The sequence below is a fragment of the Cucurbita pepo genome, chromosome LG17 (genome assembly GCF_002806865.2).
Source record: "Cucurbita pepo subsp. pepo cultivar mu-cu-16 chromosome LG17, ASM280686v2, whole genome shotgun sequence".
Classification (NCBI taxonomy): Eukaryota; Viridiplantae; Streptophyta; class Magnoliopsida; order Cucurbitales; family Cucurbitaceae; genus Cucurbita; species Cucurbita pepo.
The window spans coordinates 7,736,306-7,753,949 of NC_036654.1; the positions used below are offsets into that span (position 1 = coordinate 7,736,306).

A 17,644-nucleotide genomic window follows, 5' to 3' on the forward strand; every position below is an offset into this window, starting at 1 on the left:
CTTAATGCTCAAAGTGGACAATACCATACAATTGTGAAGAGTCGTGTTCGTCTAACAATTTGGTGAGTTGACAAGGCACACATGTGGACTCAACTAAAAATTGAAGCCGTGCTTGATATGCCAGAGCAAACCTCAGCAAAAGAGGCCAAGCCATGCTTAGGTACATTATGAGGTGTTTGGCTTGTGCTTTATCAGCAGCCTTATCAGCCCCCTCTTATGGAATTGCTAAAGAAAAAGGAAGAGTACAATGGGGAGGTCCATCTACAAGCCTTACCACCAACTGTTTTGTATCCTCAGGTCGATTCATTAAAGGAAGAAAAAAAATATGGTGTTACTATTTTGATCTATTCATCGTCAAAACACTAAATGGAAAAGCCAGGCTAAATGAAAGTACTACTCAAGTACAAACTTCATTTATAAAGACACCGACAAGTTAAGATTGAAGTCACTTAAGCTTTAGATTTATCGAAGTTTCGGCAACATTAAGAGAGCTCAAACCATGAGTGAGAATTGCCAACACATCAATGGCCAATAATACAATATATAGACATAATTAAAAGAGGCAACTCAGAGACATGCAGCAATTCTATTGTCTGTAAATGAATATAGTGGAAAAGTATGAACCAGTTGCATACCCACAGGCACATACAGTAATTATGGAATGAAGTTTTAATAATATACTGAAAAGAAAAAAATTCAACTTAACCAAATAGAGATATCGAAAATATTAACATAATCTTGCTTCAACTGCTTAAACTCTTTGACTAAATGATCACCCAACCCCAGAGTAAAGCATTCATCCTACCAAATTCAAGTCCCGAGATTAGAAAAATGCGTGAAATGTTCCTAGATTCCAAATTTGTCAGGCAAAACCGAAAGTTTCAAAAGAAAATAAGGAAAAACGCCACAACGCCACATCCATCTCCACCGAACAGATTCATTTTCAATTTCATAACACGATTTCCAGATACCAAAAGAGAGCAGAAGGAAAAATTATGCGAAACCCTAAATCTAGTCGGCCGCATAACAACAAATCCAAATCATGGAAAACAGATCAATACAAGAACACACATACACACAAATTAATAACAACAACACCAAAATATTGGAAAGAATCTAGATGAATTAAAAATCAAAAGCGAAGGGAGTTAAGGAAAGCAAGGGATTACTTCTTTAACGAAGATGAAGTTTGCGACGGCCAGAGAGACAACTATGCCGCCCAAGATAGCGGTGGGGCCGGTGAGAAGACTCCATTTCCGGTAGATCATCTTTGGTTTTGCTCCTTTTTCCGGCTGATTCCCCAAAGACCAAAATGGCTCAAATGGTGAGCATCAGCTATCGTGCTTATAGGTTGGAACTCACTAAATGGGCTTACCATTTTCAGGCCCAAAACTTTGGTGGTTCAGATCTGACCAAATGGACGGTGAGATTGTCATTGGTTCGAGGCCCTTATGAACAAATCGAGAATACTTTGGGGGTATATTTGCAAATTATGTTTAAAATTTTATTAGTTACAAGAATTTGAAAACAAAACTACTGTGAGTAAATATTTATTACCCAAGAGCGAGAAAATTTTGACAGTAATTTTTTTAAGTCTATTTTTGTTGATAAAATATTTCGTTAATGCTAATCAAATTATTCAAAAAAATACATAATTGATGAATCAAAGATAACGAGAATACTTTGAACATATTCTTAGTTGACATGTGTTACCCACAAAGCCGATGATGCCACCAACCACAAAAAACTTTTCTCCTGGAAAAGCCCAAGTCCACCGCTAGTAGGTATTGTCCACTTTGGCCCGTTACTTATCGTCATCAACCTCACGGTTTTAAAGGAATGTTTCGTTATCCTGTCTTCGACGTGGGATCTCACAATCCATTCCCTCCATCCTTGAGGGCTCAATGTCCACGTTGACGCACCGCCCCAATGAATGACTCTGATAACATTTGTAACAACTCAAGCCCACCGCTAGTAGGTATTGTCCGCTTTAGTCCGTCACTTATCGCCTTTAGCCTCACAATTTTAAAGGAATGTTTCGTTCTTCTATCTAATCGATGTGGGATCTCACAATCTATCCCTTCTCTCCTTGAGAACCCAATGTCCACGTTGACACACCGCCCCAATGAATGACTCTGATAACATTTGTAAGCCCACCACCAGCAGATATTATCCATTGGCTCGCTACGTATCGTCGTCAGCATCACAGTTTTAAAGTGTGTCTACTAGGAAGAGGTTTTCATACTCTTATAAGGAATGTTTTATTCCCCTCTCTAACTGATGTGGGATCTCAAATCTCCTCTTCCTCGAGCTACGTGCATTGGTTTTGTGAGAGGACCCGACTTCTAAAACGCCTCCTTGGATTGAGGATTGAATCTTTTAAGACACAAGCTTCGTTACATCGTTAACTCCCTTCAACGATGGATTACATCTCAGGCTCGGGACTTGAAAATGAGGGTATTTTGGTCATTTTAGAAAAAAAATATGAATACGAATTCCAAACTTATTGTTCTAATTCAAACACACAAGTGGTAAGAAAGTTACCAAATGCCTATTTTCTCCTACAGAAAGATGAACAAGTACACTGAATTCAAAACCAAGCAGCAATGCAGGAGACCTTCACATAATAAAATCATCTCTCTTTCAATGCCGATTGCTTGTTTATATTCAGCAGAAGGATTCCAAACTACAATACTCCTCCAAATCTCCCATGGAAATATTGGTGAATGAACTCGGACCTGAGACCAAATCTCCATCCCCAATACACCAAAATTCTAACCCCTCCAACTCACTTCCCCTAAAAGGGCTTTGATCATCTTCAACTTCAGATCGAAACAATGGCGACCGGGGACAAAAGGGTCGTCGGAGGCTGTCGTCCACATTGTCCGAGCTGACGGTGAGATACAATGGGACATCCTGCTGCTGCAATGGCTCCTCTTGTTCTTGTTTTGGTGGCATTGGCATTGGATGTTGCTGTAATTGTGGGGTTTGTTCTTGTTTTGGTGTGTTTGAATGAAGAGATTTGTTGCAGGTGTGTTTACCTCTGTACGTTATTTCATACATGGATGGATCATTGTCTAATCTTTGAACTTGTTTTGTCGCTGAACATCCTTGTGCAAAGCGGTGTGAGCATCTGAAATAGCCTCTGCAATTCCCAAAACACAACAAAATGATTCAGTTTTGCTGTCATATTACTTCATAAATCGTTGATGTGATCGACTGAATTGATCATAATCATTGTTTTCATCCATCAAATCGAACAACAACTCTCCACAATGATATAATATTGTACATTTCGAGCATAAGCTCTCGTGGTTTTCAAAATGGCATACCAATGGAGACTATTCCTTATCTATAAATCGATGATGGATGTGAGACTCCTCTCTCAATGATTCTCAAAAAACTCTTTTCAGTTTAGATAATTAAACCCGCAGGAACAAGAACAGAGGAACAATATGAACACGATTTGAAACAGAGAAGAGAACATAATGAGATAAAAAGGTAAGCGACCTGGGGAATTTGGATCCAAGAATGTCCTTCTGCCCATACTTTCTCCAGCTAAATCCATCATCAGGAAGAGCTCCAATGGCGGAGACAGAAGGAACCTTAACCAACTCACTCCATTTCGCCATTACCTTTCTGCAAAACACAAAACCCTAAAATCCAATCAGAATCACGAACCAAAAAAACCCTAAAATCCCAAAACAATCGATTACGAAAATTACCTCTTCTTCGATACGTCTCTGTGTTTCACAGCCGCAATGGCGGGCGGGATTTCTTCATCGCCGCCGCCGCCGCTTCCGCCGGCGAGAACAGAAAGCGCGTTCTCGTAAGAACGAAGAATCTGATCGATCAAGAGAATGCCATTTGAAGACGGAGAAGAAGAAGAAGAAGAAGAAGAAGAAAGAGAAGGATGAAGATGATCGCGTAATTGGTGAGCGAGGTTTCTCCCCTGATTAAGCTCTTGGATTAGATTCACAAACTCCATGATCGAAGCTGGGGAAGCAGAGGAAGCATGAAAATGGGTTATAAAGGAAGGGGAAACAAAGAGAGAGAGAGAGAAACTCCATGATTGTGACCGGAGAAACTGAAAGGAAAAAACATGGAAAAGATTGGGGAACGAGTAAAACAAAGACATTAATGGAATTCAATGCCTTCAAATTGTTCATCTCTCTCTCTACCTTTCTCTCTCTTGAATTTGAAATTTCACTCCATATTTCTCACAAATTATTAAAATAATTTTGTTCTTATTTTCTCAAATTATTTATTTTAATTACCTCTCTATATATATTTTTAATATCTTGCAACGACTTGCGTTCCTATGTGAGATAGTCTTTACTTTTAAGGAGTGGGAAGTAGATAATGTGGTCATGTCACAGGAGAATGTCGAGACCATCCTATGTCGGGACCTAATTTTTGAGTTCTGGACATGGGTCGTTACAATTTTTTTTCTCGGGTTTTTTTATAAACTTTTTAACTATAAAATCATTTCAAAATTAATTTTGGGGTATTTTTTTATTTTGGTAAAATGNTGATAAAGTAAATTATGGTTGGGTGTAAGTAGATTAAATTGAGCTAAAGTCTAGCTTCAAGTGGGTCATTTCATCCTTATAAAAAAGAACAATAAATAAATAAATAAAAGGACATGTTCATTTATTTAATAAAGTATAAATATTTGTATTTCTTATATTCCATGTAATATCTTATCTTATCTTAAGTAGTTTATAAATTTTAATTTAATTTATAAAATAGTATTTAAAAACATTAAATATCAGATTTTTTTTATAAAATTTCTCCAATTAGTAACTTTAATTGTAATTATTTTAATTAATAAAGATATTTAGTGGTTCATGATTTCATTAAATTATACTTTCATTTTAAATTACAGATTTAATTCAAATTATCACTTAAAATTGGATTAAATTTAGATAATTAAATTCTTGAATTTTCGATGACAAATTAAAGTATAAAAAATGTTAATTCAATATTTAATTAATATCAAATAAGTGAAATATATTTTTAATTATATAATTATGAAGAAATAACTTTCTAAAATAATATATAAAATGAAAGATTCAAATATATAATTTTTTTAGTGGAAAGTACATATTTTATTTCAGCTAGTTAGGATTATATTGACATCAATAATTAATTTTAAATTAGATTTTATAAAATAAAAAATATATAAATTAAAATTTTAATTTTAGACCTACGAGAAAAATCTAATAAGACCGTGTTGAAAGTTCTATCTTTCATTTTTGTCAAAGAAAGAATTAAAGGTAAAGAGGTTCTAAGATTTTGTCCATGTCGAATTCCAAAAGTACCCTTTATTTATTATTACCAAATTCATCCCCTTGTCAAATTCCAAAAGTACCCTTTATCATTACCAAATTCATCCCCTTTACTCGACAATGTTTCAAATTTTTTTCTACTTTCCCTCGGTCAATAATTAGAACAAAAAAAAAAAAAAAGTAAGGAACAAGGAAACATGTTGCAAGGCTCACACACAATGAAAATAAATATCATAAGGGTAGTTTACATGAGATGAAGAATCAATATTTCAAAAAGTTAGAAACGAAAGGTAGAAAGTGATGCATTTAAGAACTTATCTATAATTCAAAGAAACATGAAAATCTGGTTCGAGTGAGAATCCGACCTAATCTCATGGAAATTTTTGTCATCCAATTAAGAACCAAACAATAATGCAACTTTTTCAAAAAAAAAAAAGAAAAGAAAAGAAAAAAGTAATAGTACATAAAAAAGCATTAAAGAAAGAGAGAGTGATAGAATAAGAGTAGCCCACAAATTTGGCAAAGGTTTCTCACGCGGGCGTGTTGAGTGGGGGAGATGGAACAAACAAAAGTTTCTCAAACATTTCTTATGTAATTTCATAGAAATTGTTTGGTCTTTTCCCCCTTTGGTCCCATTCTGCTTGTCTTTCTAAAAGATTAGGTCCATATGTGGATGCTATAGTTTTAAATCCTTGGGTTCGGAAATGTCATTGTCATTCCGTAAACCTGTTCTTCGATTCAAAAAATAAGCTCAAATCATAGTAATACACATGAAATCCCGATTGGAGAGAAACGAAACATCTGAAATCTCACATCGATCAGAGAAGAGAAAACATTGCTTATAAGAGTAGAAACCTCTTCCTACCAGAAATGTTAAAACTGAGAGAAAGCAAAAAAAAAAAAAAGCCAAAGATGACAATAATAAGCTTAGACTGTTACAAATAGTATCGGAGTCCGATACCGAGCGTCAGCAAGGACACTAAGCACCCCAAGAGGAGTAGACTGTGAGATCCCACGTCGGTCGGAGAAGATAACGAAACATTGCTTAAGAGTGGAAACCTCTTCCTACTAGAAGTGTTCTAAAACTTTGAGAGGAAATAAATAAAAAAAAAAAAAAGCCCAAAGATGACAACAATAAACTGCTTGGCCGGTTACAAATAGTATCAAAGTCTGATACCGAACGCCACCAAGGACGCTGGACCTTCTAAGAGGGGTAGATTGTGAGATCCTACATCGGTTGAAGAAGATAACAAAACATTGCTTATAAGGGTAAAGAAACCGTGAGGGAAAACCAGAAAGGAAAAGCTAAAAAAGAGAACCAACAAAAATAAAAATAAAAAAATAAAAGGATATCATTCAACCACAAAACTGCTCCTGGATAACTACAAATTTTCACGAAGAATTGCCTATCAACTAATCCATACTATGATTTGAAATTAAAATTGACTTGCTTAGCAACACAACACATTTTTAAGGTCAAAGATAAAATCTTTCCCCGTCTTTTTCTATATAAAAATACACATCTTTTTCTCTCTTTTTGTTTTCAGACTGGGATTTCGATGTGCAAAAATAAATTAATATATAGAAATCAATATCATATCAATTCTCAACACTACAAAATCTGGAGTAACCAACCATGTTGTGAAACTGATGCCACCGCAGAAGAACAGGTCAACAATCCTAATCCTCTTCCATTGGAACTAGTGGAATATTGAACCGGTCTTCTTCCACAGGTTTAGTCACAGGAGCTGGAGGTAAAAGCTAGTCAAGGAACAAACTCCTTCAACATCACATTAATTAGTCCAAAATCCAAACAAAAGGAACACTATCAACAGCATAGATCAACTCCAGTTTCAAATCAATCCATATGGTATGGTTTAAATAGCTCTGTTCAAACTTTCAAGAACGCATCGACTTCTAAGCTATCTGGACGAAATTTGTAATCTAAACCTATTTAAGATGTTTTGAAAACGGACAATTTTGTTGGCCAACAAAAATCATAGCATAAAGAACACAGATGAAATAAGTCTCCTGCCTGCAAAAAGATATTTAACAATAATGATACGAAATTTTACTATGTTCAAGGATATTTGTAGTAGTGTCCTTCTCACCACGACTGCGGCTATTATTTAGTTCCCTCATAATTTCTGGAGTAACCTATATTCCAAAAGGCAAATTCTAAGATAATTGGCACCATACTGGAAAGTAATATTAAGATTTGTGAAGCTACAAATCAAAACAAAATTTAGTCTTACATCTTTGTGCCTGTGACTTTGAAGAAGAATTCTAATGTTTGCTTTATCTTCCAACCGCAGTTCATTTTTATACCTGCATGAGATGTACGCAAAACTAGTCATAAGTGACACCACAATATTTGAAACAAGGCATTCAAATGTATTTGTGATATACTATTTGTTGAAACTAATATTAGTTATTATTCTAAAGAAAATGAAATCTACCACATCAAATGGGCACAGATAACAAGATTTATTTGTTTTTCTTTGGCTAACCTCTGCACAAATGCAAGCAGTGATTGGTGCCATATTACAGGCATTACTCGCGTCTCGTCTAGAAACTTCAAAAAATGCGCGACGACTGCATCAACTACACGGTATGGCAATGCATATTTCTTCTCCAAGATAAGCTTGATAAAATAACTTCAAAAATTAAAGGAAGACACTTGTTAGGTACTGCACAAGGAAATGTTATCACACCAATTCTAGAGAATTCATGTACTACAGAGCAAGTTCATACAGAAAACCATGGAAAAAACAATAGCTAAACAATTACGATCACAGTAATTTACACACAAAAAAAAAAAAAGCAATTTTATCAGTAATCCAAAATGTACAACCACCATGGCAAAGACATGACACTTCCCCCAATAAAAAAAACAGCATATTACCATCACCCTTCCCGCATCCCCCCAAACAACCACCAAGGATATATTAGTGGCATAATTGTAAATACTTGGTAGGTTGATTAGTGAATGGTGTATATATATGGAGGACGTCGGGGTTCGAGAAGGTAGAAATAATTTTGGATATTAGTCCATGGTGGATTTTCAGAGAGAAATAGCTATTGAAATTTGTAATTATGCACAATATCACTAGCATGAGTTCACAATTAATACCTCGTTGTACCACAATATTCCATCTCTGCGAGCTTGAATAATGCAACACTGCAAAAAGAAGACAAATCCAAACCCTTCAATTAAACAACTCTGTATAAAGCATTTCATGTTTTTGTCTGTGTGCCTGATCTCAAGAAATGAAATTTTAAAATAACATAAAAATTGATACTAAAGTTACTAACTTGCCTTGAATGAAGCACGGGAATCGTAACCTTTTCAATAATGCTTCCAACTATCACTGCCTCCCTCAGACTACAAGTGCCAGACTGTAGAAAGAAAGAACCAAGGTTTCATTAGAGCACCATAAATTAAAACAAAGCAATAAAATTAAGAGCTCTACACATTGCTGAGGTATCACTTTCAATATACACTATACAGTGCAGAATGAAGGTAAAGTGGAGAAAGCAAAAGGAGTTGATGAAGACTGTAGACCCATAAGTTCAGTGGCCAGTGTGGACAAAATAATAGCAAAAGTAAGCACAGAAGGATTAAAAATGGTATCAAATGGAGACAAATCATTGACCCAATAATCTGTGGAAAAAGAATAAGGGGAAGACTATGAATTATAAGAATGAAAGGATGGGCATTAAATTTGGATCTAGAAAAAGTTATTAAATTTGGATAAAATTGATCACAGGGTGCGTATATGGTACAATATTTTCCATCTTCCTCAATGGAAGACCGAGAGGTAGAATAAAGCTTCATGAAATTAAGACAAGGGGATCCATTGGCTCCCTTTCTATTTTAACTAATTTTTATTGAGCAGATTTTTAAAAGATGAACATCCTATGGAAATATTCAAGGTTTCTTGGTGTGCAATGGTGTTGCTCTTGTATCCCATCGCCAATTTGTAGATAATACAAATGATATTTTGCTACAATAAAGAGAAAATGATTGAAAATTCATGGCATATACTACTAAAAACTTCAATAAATACCATTGAGAAAAAGGAAAAATTGGGAAAAAAAAAACCCATCATACCGATTATTAATCATCATTCTTGATCATCCCTTTTTATAATTTAATAGTGCCCAAAACTTCAGAAGATTCTAAAGCTCATGAGCAATAGCTATATCTAATAGGGCAAGAGCCTTCATATCTAGATTGATTCACACCTTCCCATGATAAAATTTAATATCCTAACATAAGCTACTTCAGAATGAATATGAAAGTAGGAACCAAAATTCATGAAGAAATATAATGGACATGAGATGTCATGGTTAGGAATTACATACCTCACAAAGAGGAAGCAAAATCCCTTTGAAGAAGGCAGTGGGTTTATAAAGGGACTTTTTCAATGCTTGATACAAGGCAAAGTGTAACCGCTTATTCTTCTGAATGTCTTTCCTTACAGCTGGAAGCAAAACAAGCTTATAGAATTTCTCCACCTTTTTTACTCCCAAATTGGATGCAAAAATTCTAGTGGCCTGAAACATTGCATTTGGAGACCAATTTTCAGGCTCAGTTAAATATAAAACTTCCTCCCAGAGCGGCATGGAAGGGATGCGTTTGAAAGCTTTGGGTACTTTCCCAGCCATATATTTGTTGAGAGATTTTCCCACTCTGCATGAAGTTTTTCAATTTAGCTCAAACATATATCCCAGCTTTCTTTTACTAAATAACAACAAGAAAATTGACAGATTTTATACCCTTTGTATAAGTCTATGACTGAGGTATCTAATTTTGGCAGAGGCCGTGTATCTGCATTAGCAAACAACAATGGCAATGGAATCACAACATGAATCAACTATTATAAAACGTATCACCAAACTGAAACTTCACTAAAACATATCTGAACCTGAAGAGACGATAGCATCGTTTTCTTTGATTTTCGTCACGATAAGATCAGCAAGAGTACGTTGTGGCCCTACATCCTTTGATAAAAAAGCTTCCACTAATCGCTCATCTTCCTCTGCAATGTCCTCCTGATACAGAAGATAATTTGGAGGAAAAAAAAAAAACAATTGAAATCCGATAAACAAAGACGTAAAGCACGTTATATATCAAATTCTTAGATTGGCGAACGCTACGCTACCTCCTCATAAGTACCAATTTGAGTTTGAGTTTCAGAGAATCCAGTAAAATCATCAATGTCATCCTCATCATCCTTGGGAACCTCTTCATCAGGAAGCTCAAAGAAAGGATTGGCGTTTTGATTCCTAGTTTCAATTTCATTTTCTTTCTGCTGAATACGAGCTTCTCTAAATATCTTGGAGCTCATTCCAGAAGATAAAAGCGTCTCATCCTCTTGATGATGGCGCTTTCTTGCTTTCGAATGCTTGTTTGGCACAAGTTCGTTTTCCGTTAGAAAAGGCTGCGGGTTTCGCAGCCTCCTCTTATTCGGCGCCATGAAATAGGAAGTTGTAGACGAAGTGCGGGTTTCGAAGCGTTGTAGACGAACGTTGGCTATGGCGGCGACGGCTTCGCGGGAGAATTGTGGAAGGGCGGCGACGGCTTCGCGGGAGAATTGTGGAAGGGCGGCGACAGCTTCGCGCGGGAGAAATTGTGGAAGGCCGGCGAGGGCTTAAAGAAGGGTTTAGGTTACTTATATGGTGTACATTCAACCCGGAAACCCAACAACCCGGATCAACCCAACCCAATTAGCATTTCGGGTAGGGTTGGGTTATTCGGGTAGGGTTGGGTTAACCCGAATTAAATCGGTCCGGTTTCAGTTTCGTGGGACAAAACCTTCGGGTTGACCCGAGCCGAATAAAAATATATAAATATATTAAAAAATAAAAAGTTCTCAGTTTTATTGTGTTTGTCAGAGTGGTTCTTCGCTTGACTAAGAACACATACGTTCGGGTTCGACGCCTGACATGTACATATTCAATTTTATTATTTTGTTTAGTTCATTTTATATATATTTTTTAAAAATAACTTATTATTTTGTTAATTTGTTTTATATTATAACACATCATTTATAATATACTAATCTATATCTATTAATACAATTTATTAATTATTATTTACACATACATTTAAATTATTATATGTCTATATCTATCCATTTTCTTTAATTTAATCATTTAGTTTAAACTGTATTTTTATTATTTAGTTCCACCATCAAATCATAAAAAATATATATATATATATAGAGTTGTAATTAGTTAAAAAAAAAAAATTCCTTATTTAAAAAATTTATTGATAATATATTTTTAATATATTCGTGATTTTATGAATTTTTCATTGACATTTCCGAAAATTCTGAATCTCGACATTTCGAGCATGGATGTTTCGAACCTTGAGTACTATTGAGTTATTTACATATAATCCAAAAAGTTACCATAGTAAAAAAACACAGATTAAAAAGATGTTTTAACCCCACCCATGTAAAAGACAAAATATGCAGAGAGGAACCAAAAATTTAAACAAAAAGGAACACCAACAAATAAAACACACAAAGATAGTTTTGCCTGACCACTTCAGAATTTGAGCTCTATTCATTCAAACAACGTTACAATCACAAATTTACTCTAATCAACTCAAGTATACCTCAATAGAATAAAACACGAATTACCATATTAAAGATTGATGGTTCAGTCATTTACCCTGCGATCGTTGAACTCAAAATCACAAATTAACTATAGAAGTTCGCCCGTTTGTCATCTTGAAAATGCAGTGAGTATGGAGGCAACGGTCATATCAAAGCTGAATGGATACTAACATCTATGTCAAATAGCTAACACAAACTCCAAGTTTTGGGGAACTCTGGTCCAGTCTACTACCTAATTTCAACATATGGATGCACAGTGATTACTAGCAATGAACTACTGGAATTCTATCGTACGAACTAATGTGGTGGCGATGTCGGTGTAGCTACAATGGCTTGTCTTTCTAATGAACAGATCTTCTTACCATGGCCTCCCTTTCCCTCCTAACCGGCGTGCCAGTTCAAAATCCTTTTTCACTGAATGGAAAGAACAAAGGAAATGGATAACATTTAGAGGATCAATACGTACAATTTGGACGATGACAGAAGATGAAATCTAATGAGGCAGCCACTGGGAACCTAACAGAGTTCATAATCATGTTAAACTATTTACAAGTCAAAAGTTACTGATTATGAAGCCCTGGAAGATAAAGTTCTAATGTACAAATACGAAACGACGAACGAAAAGCATGACAAGTTCAAAACGAGTTAAAAAGAAATTTATTCCATACTAACCAGGCTAACAATCCATAATCATTTCTTAACATAGGAGCCAGTTCGAAGAAGTATACGACGTCGAGCAACAAGAAATGAACTATCTTAGTCCATATGCTTGCTTAGAAAAGTTGATCATTGTTGAGCATGACAAGTTCAAAACGAATTGAAAAGAAATTTACTCCATACTAACCAGGCTAACAATCCATAATCATTTCTTAACATAGGAACCAGTTCGAAGAAGTATACGACGTCGAGCAACAAAAAGTGAACTATCTTAGTCCATATGCTTGCTTAGAAAAGTTGTTCTTTGTTGAGCATGATAAGTTCAAAACGAGTTGAAAAGAGATTTATTCCATACTAACCAGGCTAACAATTCACAATCATTTCTTAACATAGGAACTAGTTCGAAGAAGCATACGACGTCGAGCAACAAGAACTGAAATATCTTAGTCCATATGCTTGCTTAGAAAATTTGTTCTTTGAGCATGACAAGTTCAAAATGAGCTTAAAAGAAACTTATTCCATACTGACCAGGCTAACAATCCACAATCATTTCTTAACATAGGAACCAGTTCGAAGAAGCATACGACGTCGAGCAAACAAAATTATCTTTTTACTATATTATAGTGACTCATGCAGTCTGGCCTCAACCACGCTATATGTTTCGATAGTATTGCTTTTCCTAAGAAGAATCTACTTGTAGCATAACAGTAATATCATCGAAAACGAGTAAGGTGAAAGCTGGTGCAGTGCATAGGACACTATGTTAATGATCGACTTACTGATTGTTACACGCTTCGCATGAATAGCACATAGCATTGTATCTTCAAATAGATGAACCAAAAAATCTTCTGCGGCCTACAAATGAGAGAAATGCAAGAAGTTTAATGGTACAAATTTACTTGATCTTAAGACAATATAACCAAAAGCAGTTTATGAAAAATACAATCAACCTGCAGCAAAACCTGAATCAGGTCAAAAATCTTAGTAAATTTCAGAATTAAACAAGAGCTAGAGAGAAAACACACACATTCATACAACAAACTAACAAAGAACATTCTCATAAAGGAAGCTCATGTTCAAAATTCTTAGTAAATTTCAGCAACAATTCTTGTAAATTTTAGAACATACTTAACAGATAGTAAAAGGTACTGTCAACGAACTGCTAGACATGATAAATTTGCAAGTTGCAACAAATTTTAAAACAGCTTGAATTTCCCAAAGCTATTGCCATAAATAGAGTGGCTCAATCAAGAAAGTCATAGAAAATATGGCTCAATCAAGCAAACAATAGAAAATAAGCAATTACTTCTTGAAGAGCTATTAAAGCTTCAGCTTGCCAACGTGTAACCTGCGGAGCCAACTGGTAGCTTACTTCTTTCACCTACAAAAGTTTTAAATATCACCATCAAGTGATCAAATTTCAACAGCAATACATGTTAAGTAATTAGAAAACAAGTAATATGTTCTTTCTCCTTAAAAACTCAAAACTAACAGAGCTCCATTTGAGGACAAAGGGAATTTTGTTGCAAACGGGTTGTAATGCAATAGTGTAGAACATTTGGCTAGAGAGAAGAATTTTGTAAACGGCACGTTGGCAGGGGTTAAGCAGATCAAATTCTATGTTTTTCTTCATATTTTTCACATCTTGATTCGTTTCATGAGGCAACCATGTGACCCTCCGATATTTTCATATCAAGAAAGTCATAGCATTTTCTCCTAGGTTGGTAACGACTATTATCCTAGATAGGTGGCTCCTGTAATGTTAGGAATCACGACCCTCCACCATGGTATGATATTACCTATTTTGAGCACAAGCTCTCGTGGCTTTGCTTTTGGCTTCCCCAAAAGACCTCATACCAATGGAGATGTATTCCTTACTTATAAACCCACGATCAACCTCTTAATTAGCCGACGTGGGACTTATCTTCCAACAGTCCATGTAATTTTGTAGTTCCCCCTTCTTGATTGAAGTTATATTTTCATCCAAAAGAAACAGTCATAGATATGCATAAAGTAAACTCTTATAAAAAGACTATATGCACCAAGACTACGGTTATGGCAAAGAAGAAGACATCTCAATATAAACAAGAGGAAAACTTCTGGCTCCTTAATCAATTAGTGTAAACTTTAATTCAAGGGTATCCTTGCATTCAAATAAACAAGAGGAAAACAAGAGGAAAACAAGAACTCACTGCGCGGATGAAATTGCTGGCTGGAATTAGCAGATTCCATGATTTCTGGAGTTGTCGAATTTCCCTTAAAGCCACTGTCCCTGGTCTGAAGCGTCTTTTTTTTCCCGTTGTTCTTGATAGCGGACCTATATTAAAGGAATAAGCCAGTTGAAGAAGCATATGCAAGAACATCGCTATCATCAAAATCAAATTGTTCTTTATTAAAAAGCCTGAATAAAAGAACTCACTCTGAGTTTGCCTCCCACTTTGTGTTCTTCCACTAAGTGGCTATCAATTTGCAGAAACAAATATTAATTAGCCAATTATACAAAAATAAATTGCATCAAAGTATTCCAAGCAAACCAAGATCACAAAAATTATTTTGAATGTACAAATATAAAGCTCTCTACAACCATAGGCTTTAAAACAAAAACTTGTAGGAACTTCCAAACCCTGTTTGGGAAAGGCACAACTCTGAGATCCTACATCGGTTGGGGAGGAGAATAAAGTATTCTTGATAAGTGTGTGGAAGTCTCTCCCTACCAGACTCGTTTTAAAAACCTTGAGGGGAAGTCTAAAAGGGAAAGCCTAAAGAGGACAATATCTGCTAGCGGTTGGCTTGGACTGTTACAACAACTGTTTGAGAAGTTCTTTTCCTCGTATACTCTGGCACTGATATAGCAAAAATTCTTTTCCTCATCTACTCTAGCACATCTACAGAAAATGCATCAGCCAATATACTTTAGTAGAAAATTGAGGAGAGGACTTCCTTTCCTATTAGGGAATCCCTCCAGTCCAATTGATAGTTGTAGACATAAGAGGTCCACAAATCAAATCCAAATTGCTATATGCAACCAAGACTCCAAGATCATGGGTTGCAAACGTTACATCTTTGTAGTTAGAAACCAACTAGGCAATGTACTGTCATGTACATAGTTCGTAGACGTTCAAGGGGTCTGCTTTCTACTTAAAACACATAAGAAGACAATTGTCTCTCCTTTCTAACCACTTGGCCTTATATACTATTCATCTGTAGTAACCACCTCTATATAGTAACTTACATGTACACTTTGATAAGTAAAGCATATAGAGTTTAAAAATTATTCAATGCCACAATATAGCTGGCGTTGGATATGAACTTTAAAAAAATTATGTCCCTTGATGACTTTTGGATACAAAATTGAAGTACTTTTGCAATTTTTCTCTCCTAAATCTAGCAGTACAAAACTATTGATCACAATGTGGCAATCTCCTCTAAAAATTTCTCAAATTGGAGTATAATTTGTCTATCAAAACCTTGTCAAAAGCTTACGTCGTCGCCTGCTAGTATCGGATAACCTAACCAAACAACATACTTCTGCAGGTGAGACCTTTATAGAAAAGGTATGTATCATAGTCATAGGACACCCAAGCTCTAAACACTAAGCCCTTTCACCATCCATGAATGACTTCATAGGTGGAGCAACTTCTACAAAGTAATTTGCTAAGCACATTATGGGCTGAAATCTCATCGAAGAACAATCGCTAAGCGAAGCCGATAGTGCTAAACTTAAAATGCAAGAAGGTTACTTAGTTTTGCCACTTAATCTCTCCTTTTGTCACATTTTTTCAATAGGAAATTGGGTTTTCATTGAGAAAAATGAAAAATGTACCTACAAGAAACGACTTCAATTCAAAAGAACGAAATCTAGCTCACAAGTACAAAAGGCCTTAGCCACCAAAGCCTACAATGAGACAAAGGATCTATAAATGGTCTATAATTTCTCTCGAGCAAAAAATGAAAGAATCACACATTTGCTACATAAAACAGTGGCAAAAATCGACAGGACAAAGATTTGATAAGTTATTCCCTCATTCCACTGTTTTCTCAGCAAGATACAACGAAAGATTCATGCAATGGCAACATTCTCATTTTCCAAAATTGTTAAGCCATCGTATCAGCTAAAACCAGACTTCACAAACCCATACACTGAAATTTTCCTAACGTGTTTTCCATCATACATAATCAAACAACATAAAAATGGTGCAAACATTCACGAAATTCTAAACATTGTCACGAATTACGGGAAAGTGATACCGTCGACGGCGCAGCTGAGGAAGACGGTGAAGCTCCGGCAACTAAGATTTTACCAAAAACAAAAAACAAGCTGTAAGAAGAAGGGAAAAGAAAAGGCAAATGCAAAAGCAAAAACATTTCCATGAACAAAATCATTACGAACCCAAAAAAACCCCATGAATGAAAACGGGAAGTAAATCCAAATTACTGTGTGTGGCAGAGAGAACCTGATGGCTTGCGATTAGAGTTCCGTTGGGTTGGATGCTTTGCTCGCGCCATTGATTCAAAATTAAGAGCAGTAGCGCCAGAATGAGGAGCAGGCAGAAAGGAATTGGAGCTCTGCGCTGTTTCAATTTGGGGGCAATACTGCCCGCTTTCAAAAAGGGTCAACTAAAACACAACTTCCCGCTATTATTTTTACCATTTTTTTAAAAAAGTTTTATTAATATTCTAAATTTTTTAGTTTTTTTTTTTTTTTTTTTTTTTTTTTTTTTTTTTTTTTTTTTTTTTTTTTTTTTTTTTTTTTTTTTTTTTTTTTTTTTTTTTTTTTTTTTTTTTTGTCTAATAAATCATTCATTCCACCCGACCTTACATTTTGTTATTGAAAATTTTAGAACTTACTAATTATGTTTACTTAAAAAATGAAAATAAAACATAATTTTCAAAAACCTAAAACTAAATAATTATCAAATCTCATATGGATTATATTTGTTTACTTATTTTTATTTTTACATATTGTGTCAAATTATTATTCATTCATCTTAACTCAACTTAATTAGAACATAAATTTATGGAAAATTTAAATTCTGAAGTCTAAAATAATTAATTAAATAATTAACC

The 17,644-nt window shown here is 35.1% G+C and overlaps 3 protein-coding genes across 3 annotated transcripts; all 3 read right to left on the reverse strand.

Annotated features, from left to right (window-relative positions):
• Positions 1 to 2,469: 2,469 nt before the first annotated feature.
• LOC111778216 (probable WRKY transcription factor 53) lies at positions 2,470 to 4,072 on the reverse strand. The gene is made up of 3 exons (XM_023657910.1): positions 3,726 to 4,072; positions 3,511 to 3,639; positions 2,470 to 3,145 (listed from the first exon to the last, which is right to left on the reverse strand). The coding sequence occupies exons 1-3, from the start codon at positions 3,986 to 3,988 to the stop codon at positions 2,668 to 2,670; spliced, it is 870 nt and encodes a 289-aa protein (XP_023513678.1). The 5' UTR covers positions 3,989 to 4,072; the 3' UTR covers positions 2,470 to 2,667.
• A 2,598-nt stretch (positions 4,073 to 6,670) lies between these two features.
• LOC111779406 (bystin) lies at positions 6,671 to 10,944 on the reverse strand. Its single transcript, XM_023659577.1, has 10 exons — positions 10,460 to 10,944; positions 10,223 to 10,349; positions 10,074 to 10,125; positions 9,660 to 9,987; positions 8,611 to 8,690; positions 8,425 to 8,472; positions 7,802 to 7,948; positions 7,547 to 7,619; positions 7,382 to 7,448; positions 6,671 to 7,045 (listed from the first exon to the last, which is right to left on the reverse strand). Exons 1-10 carry the CDS (start codon positions 10,772 to 10,774, stop codon positions 6,972 to 6,974), a joined length of 1,311 nt encoding a protein of 436 aa, XP_023515345.1. The 5' UTR covers positions 10,775 to 10,944; the 3' UTR covers positions 6,671 to 6,971.
• Positions 10,945 to 11,834: 890 nt separating this feature from the next.
• On the reverse strand, positions 11,835 to 17,196 carry LOC111778589 (histone H3-like centromeric protein HTR12). The gene is made up of 7 exons (XM_023658504.1): positions 17,032 to 17,196; positions 16,826 to 16,866; positions 14,997 to 15,036; positions 14,770 to 14,894; positions 13,884 to 13,958; positions 13,357 to 13,432; positions 11,835 to 12,334 (listed from the first exon to the last, which is right to left on the reverse strand). Exons 1-7 carry the CDS (start codon positions 17,081 to 17,083, stop codon positions 12,279 to 12,281), a joined length of 465 nt encoding a protein of 154 aa, XP_023514272.1. The 5' UTR covers positions 17,084 to 17,196; the 3' UTR covers positions 11,835 to 12,278.
• Between the last annotated feature and the right edge of the window lie 448 nt (positions 17,197 to 17,644).

Coding starts and splice junctions, on each gene's coding strand:
- LOC111778216 (XM_023657910.1), bottom strand. CDS start 3,988: ATGGAGTTTGTGAATCTAATCCAAGAGCTTAATCAGGGGAGAAACCTC. Junction 3,640..3,725: donor AGAGACGTATCGAAGAAGAG/GTAATTTTCGTA, acceptor TGTGTTTTGCAG/AAAGGTAATGGCGAAATGGA. Junction 3,146..3,510: donor CTTGGATCCAAATTCCCCAG/GTCGCTTACCTT, acceptor TGGGAATTGCAG/AGGCTATTTCAGATGCTCAC.
- LOC111778589 (XM_023658504.1), bottom strand. CDS start 17,083: ATGGCGCGAGCAAAGCATCCAACCCAACGGAACTCTAATCGCAAGCCA. Junction 14,895..14,996: donor AAGTGGGAGGCAAACTCAGA/GTGAGTTCTTTT, acceptor CCTTTAATATAG/GTCCGCTATCAAGAACAACG. Junction 13,959..14,769: donor CCAGCAATTTCATCCGCGCA/GTGAGTTCTTGT, acceptor AAACTTTTGTAG/GTGAAAGAAGTAAGCTACCA.
- LOC111779406 (XM_023659577.1), bottom strand. CDS start 10,774: ATGGCGCCGAATAAGAGGAGGCTGCGAAACCCGCAGCCTTTTCTAACG. Junction 9,988..10,073: donor GTCATAGACTTATACAAAGG/GTATAAAATCTG, acceptor AACTTCATGCAG/AGTGGGAAAATCTCTCAACA. Junction 8,473..8,610: donor ATTCCCGTGCTTCATTCAAG/GCAAGTTAGTAA, acceptor TTCTTTTTGCAG/TGTTGCATTATTCAAGCTCG.